The 10,254-nt window shown below is 33.3% G+C and overlaps 1 protein-coding gene across 1 annotated transcript; it reads left to right on the top strand.

Annotated features, from left to right (window-relative positions):
- Positions 1-855: 855 nt before the first annotated feature.
- LOC143539403 (lysine-specific demethylase JMJ13-like) lies at positions 856-4,693 on the top strand (the record flags this gene model as incomplete). The annotated part of the gene is made up of 11 exons (XM_077032737.1): positions 856-933; positions 1,288-1,627; positions 1,751-1,907; positions 1,987-2,206; positions 2,304-2,357; positions 2,449-2,528; positions 2,612-2,889; positions 2,987-3,361; positions 3,455-3,735; positions 3,824-4,015; positions 4,095-4,693. Coding segments are annotated over 11 exons (2,328 nt in total), but the record flags the coding sequence as incomplete, so codon positions are not given.
- Between the last annotated feature and the right edge of the window lie 5,561 nt (positions 4,694-10,254).

A 10,254-nucleotide genomic window follows, 5' to 3' on the forward strand; every position in this document is an offset into this window, starting at 1 on the left:
CATCCCACCAAATATGAATGGCTTGGATGTTTTTTTTTTAATAAATCCATAAAATAGCATCATACTGGATTATTATTATTATTTACTTTTACTATGTAAACTTTAAAACTGAAAAAGAGTACGCCGTACACTTCCGATATTTATATACGAAAGAAAGTAGTATTAAAGAAAATGTTTATGAAAAGAAATCTCGATCCAACATTGTTGAAGTAAGAAAGTGACGATAATAGGCAATAAAAATGAGTTCATGAACCAAAAGCTTACAAGTCGTCTCTGACGTAGTATTTTGCCATACATAATTTGAGTAAAAGAATCAATCAAAACAACGTGAAATATGAAAGTGTATATAATTATTATTTACTGGTCAAGAGTTTTAAATAATTCAGCACCTTTTATTTTGGTTTATATAATAATTATTTAATATTTGAATCTAACTTTATAAATAAATAATAATAATAAGTATATTTTGGTGGACTATTTATGAAGGGTAGTTTGGGGAATGAAAGGTATGAATAAAACGACACGTTTTAAGCGGCAAAGGGTGGCATTTGGTTGAACAAACCTAACTAACCACCACTTTCTTTCTTTCGTGGTTCACACTCATTTTGCTTTTTCTTTCTTCTTTTCTTTCATATCCTCCTATCCTAATAATAATAATAATAATAATAAAATAACCAAAAACAATAATAATAATACATATAAATAATACTCTCTCTCTTCTTTTCCGGCTTTCTATTCTAAACTAAGCCCATGCTCTGGATTTATTAATCTACTGTTTCAACCTCTCTCTTCCAACATCTCTCTTATTCACTTGCCGGAATACTCACCGGTGGAATATTCCGATCTCGTCGTCTGCTGGCTGTTTCCACCGAATGTACCCGACGGAGATCGTCATTTAGCTTTCACAAGACGGACAAACTCTGGAATGAGATGGTAAATTCATTTACTTTTTTTATTAATATTATTTGTTCTTATTTAATCAATAGCATTATGTTATTTGTTTGTTAATAATGTAGTTTTATATAATTTATTATTGAAATTATTCGTTAGGTCTTATTATTCTTAATAACATATCTGTTTTTTAATTTAATTTATGTTAATATTCGCCAGGATTGTATAATTTTTATTTTAATTTTTAATTTTTAATTTATTGAAGGTGTTGTATGGAAATAATTTTTATAAATAGCTATATTGTAAGAATCTTATGAGATATCTGTTGAATATGATGTCTTTATGATCTTTAATGAATTAAGAATTAGTAGACTTATATTATTGATGTTTTAATAGGGGGAAGGGAGGATTTGTTTCTCGCGAGAGGCGAAGCTCGAGTTTTTGAAGCATAAGAGGCTTCAGAGAAGTAAAGTGGGCGCGCTAAATGATAGTGCTAATGTGATGAACATAATGAGTAGAAGTAGTGGAGATGCTTTAAGAGGTTCTGCGTCGTGTGGTGTGAGATCATTTAGAAGTCATTTGGATGAGTCAAAGCCAAAGGTTGAGAAGTTTGACTCAACTGATCTTGATTGGACCGAGAAGATACCAGAGTGCCCTGTTTACTTTCCAAGTAAGGAAGAATTTGAGGATCCGTTGGCGTATTTGCAAAAAATCGCACCAGAAGCTTCAAAATATGGTAATGGAACAGTAGTTTACCATACTATTATGACATTCTTTTATGCATATTGATGTATTGGTTACGTTAATCAATAGTGCCACATGAATGTTATGTAAAATATTTGTTTGGAATCGTTTTCAGGTATATGCAAGATTGTTTCGCCTTTGAGCACTTCTGTACCTGCAGGCATGGTTTTAATGAAAGAGAAAGCTGGTTTTAGGTTTACAACGAGAGTGCAGCCTCTTCGTCTTGCTGAGTGGAATGATGATGATAAGGTTACTTTTTTCCTTAGTGGACGGTGAGTTTCCTTTATTATTTTGCCTTTTACTCTTTTTTTTATATGGTGTTTCGGATTTTGAGCAGTGTTTTCTGTTCAGAAACTATACGTTCTGTGATTATGAGAAAATGGCGAACAAGGTTTATGCTCGTAGATATTATAGTTCTGGATGTCTTCCTGCTAGTTATATGGAAAAAGAGTTTTGGAGTGAAATAGCTTCTGGAAATACGGAGAGTGTAGAGTATGCTTGTGATGTTGACGGCAGTGCGTTTTCATCTTCTCCAACTGATGAACTTGGAAATAGCAAATGGAATTTAAAGGTTTTGACTTTATATCCCGTTATTTATTTTTTGTTACAGATACTAGATTTTGTATGCCCAATTAATTAAATCAAGCTGTTACCTTTTTTGATTGCAGAAAGTTGCATGGTTGTCAAGATCAATCTTACGTCTGCTAGAAACAACAATTCCGGTATTAAGATAGTTTATCGTTTTATAGTGAAAACATACATGAATCAATTAATATGATTTTTTCACTTATCTAATATTGATATGATTTACAGGGAGTTACTGAACCAATGCTTTACATAGGGATGTTATTCAGTATGTTTGCTTGGCATGTAGAGGACCATTACTTATACAGGTATGCATTTTGTGATTTTGTCAATGTACCTCATCGTATGTTTTCAACTTTACGCTGATACAGTTATATTCCATTTGTCACAGCATTAATTACCACCATTGTGGAGCTGCAAAAACCTGGTATGGTGTTCCTGGTCACGCTGCACTGGATTTTGAGAAGGTTGTTAGAGAAAAGGTGTATAATCATGATATTCTGTCAACTGAAGGAGAAGATGGGGCTTTTGATGTTCTTTTAGGAAAAACAACCTTATTTCCTCCTAATATATTGTCACAAAATGGTGTTCCAGTTTACAAAGCTGTACAAAAACCTGGTGAATATGTCGTCACTTTCCCACGATCATATCATGCAGGGTTTAGTCACGGTAAATATAATTTTCCAAATTATGATTTAAATCCAAAAAGATTATGAATCATTGTATTGTCATACTGATTTGACGAATGGTAATCTTAATATTTTAGGTTTTAATTGCGGCGAGGCTGTGAATTTTGCTGTTGGTGATTGGTTCCCATTGGGATTGGTAGCTGCATGTCGCTATGCACTCCTTAACAGAACACCTTTGATTCCTCATGAGGAGCTTTTGTGCAAAGAGGCGATGCTTATGTCATCAGCTGGTGATTATGAAGATACTGAATCTAAACTTAGCATTAAGGCCTCGTTTGTGAATTTAATGTGTTTCCAACATCGTGCTCGTTGGTGTTTAATGAGATCACGAGAGTGTATGGGTGTTTCACAACATTCTCATTCAACCATTCTTTGCAGTGTCTGCAAACGTGACTGTTATGTAGCTTATATCAACTGCAACTGCTATTTGCATCCTGTCTGCCTTCGCCATGGTATTATACTGCCACATTACTTTCTACTTTCTGGTTTTTTGTACTTTTATATATCCAGATATTAATAATGGTATTTCTTGAATTGTTTGTCAGAGTTCAAGTCACTTAATTTGCCTTGTGGAACAAACTTTACAGTCTCTGTTAGAGATGAACTCTTTGATTTGGAGACAGTTTCCAAAACTTTTGAGGAGGATAAAGACATCATCGATGAGGTTAACCATCAATTTAGAAATGGAGATGACTCGATTCTGTTTTCCAAATTGTATCAATTAGCTGAAGACGATGAATACAATCGGTATTGCAAAATTGAGTTCTTACAGGACTGTACTTCAAAACAGTCTAATGTTGCTGAAACCTCTTCTTTACATAATAATGTAAGCTTAAACTCATTGCTTAAAAGTCAATGGTCATATGCTTTTTTTTCTTTATTGAGTTTAACTTAGCACATATTTGTTTAAACAGATGCACGATGATAATAGTTCTTCTAAAGATACAAGTACCGAAGTGCACAAATCTTCACTGGTTGATGTTAAAAGTACATGTCATTATAGTGATGACTCTGACTCAGAGACATATAGGTTCAAACGCCGTTCATCTTTAAAACCTCAACAAAGAAAACCAACCATATCGGTCCCTTCAAAATTTGAACATCAGGTAACTGATTCATACAAATTATCAATTATTTTTGTATGTTTTTTCTTTCTCTACTAATTCTAGTTACATGGTTGCACAGGGGCTCAAGCGGTTAAAAAAAGTACAACCTGAAAGATTTGAACATAATTCAGCACCCGAGTGCTTAAAAAGATTTGGTAAAGAAATCATCACTTCTAACTCTATAAAGTACAAGAAAGTGGGAAATGAAGAAGCTATGAGTAAACACGGGTTAAAGAGAGTACCAGCGCTAGAGCCCAATCCAAAACGACTTAAAGTAAAAGGCAACTTAATTAGCGGTTCCTTTGAATACAAGCAAATATCTCAGAGCTTTAACTTGGCTAACACGGATTGAATTGGAGTTATAAAGTTAAAAGTTGTACTAACAACACAGAGAAAAGTAGATGAATCAGCATGACAAAATTTAACCCACATTGGTAGACGAGATAGAAATATATTCTTTGCGCAGGCCTTTAGTCGGCACTGTGGCGAATTCTTTTTTCTTATTCCATTTTAGGCAGGGATTAGTGGCTGTTTTGTGGTACATATTGGTTTCAACAGTTGATAAATTGTTGTTTGACTAAAATGGTTGTTAATAATACCATTTGATGTCAAACTCGTTCTTTATTCTTTATGTATGCAGCAATTAGTTCCTCTGACCACATCAATGACAATCCAGACACAGTTGTGGTTTTTATCATTCAATCTTTCTTTGGTTTTAAGCAAAGGATGCTCTTATTCTTTGGCTTAGAAGCCAAGACAAATGTTAACTAACATCTTGCTTTCGATCTACTCCCCCGACCTGGGTTTTTTCTTTTTTAAGTTAAATGGCACAATGGTCTTTTACATTGAATCAACACATTTTCTTAACGTTGATCAGTAAAAGGAACTAAACGTGATACTGAGATATGAATTCTAAAATGAAAGAACCAAACTTATAATATTGGTAGCTCACAAACACCTAATTAACTATATATTTTGTTTGTAGCAATTTGATTTCCAACCTAGGAGTTGGATTTTTGTTTAATGCTTTGATAAGGTTTTTAATGCATTAGGGGGCCAATAAGTTGGTCTGAGTATGGGCTGTAATGTATTTATGATCCAAAGTTGTGTCATAAGAAGTTATCGATTAATTAACCGATACGCCTAGTTATGTTTACGGCAAGAGTAAAATTGGTTAACGGGTTACCCTCGAAAAAACATAGGCCTATAGTTTCGACCCACAAGATAAACTAAACTTGGTGATCAAAATTCAAGTTTCTGGCCTATAAATGTACCAACTATCAAATTAGAATTTAGAACAGTGGTTATTTTAAGGCCCATTAGTTTCTGGCCCAATAAAAAGCAGGCCAATTCTGATGATGCAACAAATGAATTGGGTCGGTTAGTATAGGTCGATTAGTTTGGTTATTAAGAAAAAAAATCTTTAAAAATTTATCCCCCACAGAACATCTTACATATTAAAGAGAAATAATGATGTTTAAACTATTTACCGATACCAAAATCATGATAAGATGAAGAGCAAAGGAAAAAAAAATGTTTAGAAAAAAAGGTGAAATATAGTGTTCTTCATCATAAACTAATGTGCATACTTATTCAGAGAATCAGAGTTGGACATACGCATAAACACTGGTATGAAGATAAGAGTGGTGACCACTACCGACATTAGTTAAAAAGAGATGGTAGTGATTACTCCCAACAACAACAACAACAATAATAATAATAATAAAAACGGGATTGGTGATAACAACCAAGAATAGTAATAATAATAAGGAATATTGGTTTTAAATAATCCCAACTATGGCCTATTGGTAAATATCAGTCCCAACTTTACACTTGCTTGTTGACCGTCCCAACTATTGATGTATTTGTTTTTAACGGGCCGCGACTAACGGATGTTAACTCCGTTAGTGATTTGCTGACGTGGACCTTCTTCTCCGGCCGCATCACGCCGGAAACTTGCCGGAAACCTGAAACTCGCCTCCATTCTCCCTAATATCGTCACACCGTCTCCCTCCCTCTTCAAAAGACATCGGAAATTAGAAAATGAAGTAGATTTCACCTTCTTTCATGGCCAATCCCTATATACCAAACCTGATTTTATTTTCAAAAATTTGAAATCAATGTTACATGATTTACAAAATAAGCATAGGGCTTTTGTTAAGAGGATAAAAACGAGTCGAATGATGTGTCAATTACCTCGAAAGGTGCACGATTGACGAGGGTGAACTTCGCCGGAGACAACAACGACGGCACGTCGGTTATGTTTCGAATGAGGGGAAAGATAGAGGGAGATGGTGGATTTGCTATTTATAATGCATCGATCCTCATCTCTCTAGGTTTTTTATACTTATTGAACTCATAGTACGTACTAGCTTCTAAGAGCTTAAAAAGAGTATTTTGCAAAATTTAGATAAAAGATTAGAAATGATATATAACTTGTTACAACGTACATAAGTGTTCTGTAAAAGAGTTACCACAATTTTTTTTTGTTCTTCTAATCTAGCAAGTTTCTCTGTACGTCTAATCCGTGTAATACTTCCTAACTTTTTGTCACATTTTCTATAAGAACCATCTTATTGGCGTGTCATTTTTATATGATAATGTTGCTTAATTCAGCATTTTATTTATTTTGTATTTGTTAGGTCGTATACACTTGAAACTCAATTAACCCAACCCAATAAAACTAGAACCCAAATAATCTGAACCTGAAGAACCCGGGAGAGATTAGGGTCAGGTTTTAGTTCTAGATTTAAGCTTCTCAAACCCGAGGAAGCCAACCCAAAAAGCTCGAAACCTGAAAGTATAACCCAAAAAGCACCCTGCTATACTATCATATATATGCTGTTTTTTTTGGAGTTACAATGCATTTTCATTCTTAATAACTTAGATTATGGCTTTATTATCACAAAAGTGAGGTTTTTATAATATGTGCACATACCTTGTATTTCAATTCTAAATCGGCCTTTTTCTTTATACTATTTTTCAAGTACATGTGCACTTTTTTGTTTTAGATGCACATAGTAAATATACTGACATTACTTGTTATACGCATGTGGATGTGTTATGTGTTGTATTTTGTAGGTATGATAATTATTTGCTGTTAAAAGAAAGTATGACATCTATTTTGTTTTGATTGTAGTATTGGAAATTGTTATATGAATGAATGATATTTTATGTGATTTATTCTCAACTCATGACTTAAAATTATGAGAGGAGAATTTGTAAATTATATGGTGAGATTGTGAATGGTTGTGAGTGTAAATTATAGGGTGGAGAGAGAAAAAATGTACTGATTTTTCATAAATTTGAACAAATTTTGTTTGCCCATATTTATTTTTTAATATTTGTTGAATTGGTAGTGAGTAGATTAGAGAAAAAAAAAATGCAATGATAAATATATAATAAAGTATTATTTAATTGAGCATGAGAGAGAATTATAGTGTTTTTTAGTGTAATTATAGAGATGTGAATGAGGGACGGGCTTAGAATGCCCTAAGATTTCAATTAAAAAAGTAAAACGTCTTGTGTTCAAGTCTTATATTTGACAAAAAAAAATAAGGGGTTCAAGATTGGGTCAGGGGCCCATGTGATGGGTTTTCTTTTGAAGGCAGTCTTTGATACTGAGGAAATAGAGATGATCGGATGGGTCAATGACCCGTTCAGTAGTCCAAATTAGCTATGAAAATAAATCTTATTTTTATTTGAAATCTACCTATTCTAATAAAGTAAAATAAATGTGGACATTTGTCATATTTTGGTTAACTCTTGTAATTTTTTCCCTCCAAAACTAATATACCCTAATATATGTAATAAATCAATAATGATTCATTTTCCTTTTACACTATATTTATATAATATCTATATATTTTTATAATTATAAATATTAACATATTATTTTACTATATATTTCAAAATACTTGGTGAATTTAAAAAATCAACAACAAATCATGTTTCTCAAATGAAAATTGTTTCGGGTTTTTTGTGAAACTTAAATTTGATTTTATGGGTCAAAATCTGTTAAATAGATTATTTGGTACAAGTTAAATGCATTTAGTTAAAATTTGTAACGGATCAAAAATGAAAATTTTGATTATTTTTAAAAGTTTAAGAATGCAAAATAGATTTATCATCAAATTTATTATGGGTTCAAAATGTTGACTTTAAAATGTCAAAAAATATGAAAGTTAGAAGTTTAAACGTGATTTGGGTTTCAAATTTATTTTTAAGGGCATTTTTTGAAATAATCAAAAGGTTCGGGATTTGGCAAACTGACTATTTTTCCCTCAACTATTAAAATATAAGAAAAGATTACGAACACTTTCGACGTGCCACCCCCATGCATATCAATGCTTCTAACTTTTATCAAATTTGAAATATTTTCGTCAACTTTAGTTTTTCCTTTAATGGTGCTCAACTATGCTCAAATGAATATTCACAAAATTGAATGGGTTAACATGTTATTTTTTATGTTGTAATTATGACAAAGTCAAGAAGCCTTCTGAACTTATCAAAATCTTTTTCATGGTGTAGATCAGAAAAACATAGCTCTTGAAGAACATCCATTGTTACAATTTAATATTTTACTTTCCTTTGATGGGTGGTAAATTGATAAATATATCAATAAAAGTAACGCTCCTTTTGTATTTAGGCTGAGTGGTTAGAACTACTATCGTATGAGAAGCTTTATTTTTTAAATTGGTTCATAACCAAAAGTCTTTCAATTATACATTTATGGCACCGAGAATGAATTTTTCAATAGAAAGAAGCATTATCGGCTATGTTTTGCACGAGCATTTTTTATATTAAGTCCATTTAAAAAAATCATTTTGTGAAATAAATAAAATCAATTTATGTACACATTGTATAGATATAAGTATAGATGTAATATATTTTTTTTATATACACTATGTAATTATTTTTTTTACTTATAATTTTATAATTTGAATTATCTCGTGTGTCATACGGGCTCTAAAACTAATTAAATATATATTAAAGAAAGAAACTGAAATAAAAGGCCCCCTTGAAAGCTGGGGAGAAAAGGACACGACTGAGGAGAGAAATTGAAGAAGAATAGTAAGAAGAGTATGGTCATTTTCACTTTATAATATATCCCTCATCCCTAGAACTACCTCTCTCTATGTTTAATGCCAACCATTCTTCCTACTACCAATTTTAATGCTGGTACCACCCTACCCCTTCCATTATTACTCATGACATTTCACTAAGGCTGAGGGGTGTGGGGCGCTAACCTGGGCGCGTGAGCCTCTCTGCTCGCGCCCCCAGGCGCTAACCCCACACCACCGGGGCGCGAGAGAGGCGCGAGAGGGGCGCGAGCACGAGAACCAAGGCAGGCGCCACCCTGCTAGCGGGAGGAATTGAGCCGTTGAGGTTTGGGAGAATGTGAAAGAGCCGTTGAGGTTTGACTCTGCCTGAGTTAGCTCTAGAATGGGTAATTAACTGCAAAAAAGTTTAATTGTTAATAAAGCTCTAATTAATTGAACGTTCTAAGGGATACGAAGGTTGAAGATGTGTCCATTGTTGTGTCTGGTTCTGAAAATATTTTAGAGAGAGAAAATGGTTTTAGAGTTGGAAGAGTTACAGTGCCAAGTTTATGATTTAACATAGAGTTAAATATATGGATGGGTAAGATTCTTTTATCTTTTTTCTTTAAAAGCTGATTCACCTATTTTATAAAAAAATAAAAAAAAAATCCGCTGGAGCCCCTGCTCGCGCCCCTCCACACCAGGGCCAGGGGCTCCAACGGGGGCTCCAACACCCACCTTATCCACTTTAATTTTTTTTTAGATATTAATGTGTTTTTTTAATTAATGTGTGTTTTTTTAAATAATTTATGAGTTTTTTTAATAATACGTTTTTTTAATACATTTATAAAAAAATAAAAAAAAAACCGCTCGCGCCCACTCTCGCGCCCCTCCACACCATGTCCCGGGGCGCGAGCACAACAACCAACACCCATCTTATCAAGTTTCTCTCTCTGCCACACGTCACAATATTATTGGCTGGCGCCCCCACTCGCGCCCCCTCTCGCGCCCCCCACACCCCTCAGCCTAATCAAAAGTATATATAAAAAAGATAACTTTAATAAGTTTTTCTTTTAAAGACATGATGAACCTTTTAGGAAATTGCAAATCCATACACGTACATGTGTAACATGACAAAACGAAATTAAGGATGACGGAAAATAAAAAACATGAAGATTGCATAGTTTGGTTAATAAA

Source organism: Bidens hawaiensis, unplaced genomic scaffold (assembly GCF_021521415.1).
Source record: "Bidens hawaiensis isolate Kalapana, Puna unplaced genomic scaffold, B.hawaiensis_p1.1 tig00011868_1, whole genome shotgun sequence".
NCBI lineage: Eukaryota > Viridiplantae > Streptophyta > Magnoliopsida > Asterales > Asteraceae > Bidens > Bidens hawaiensis.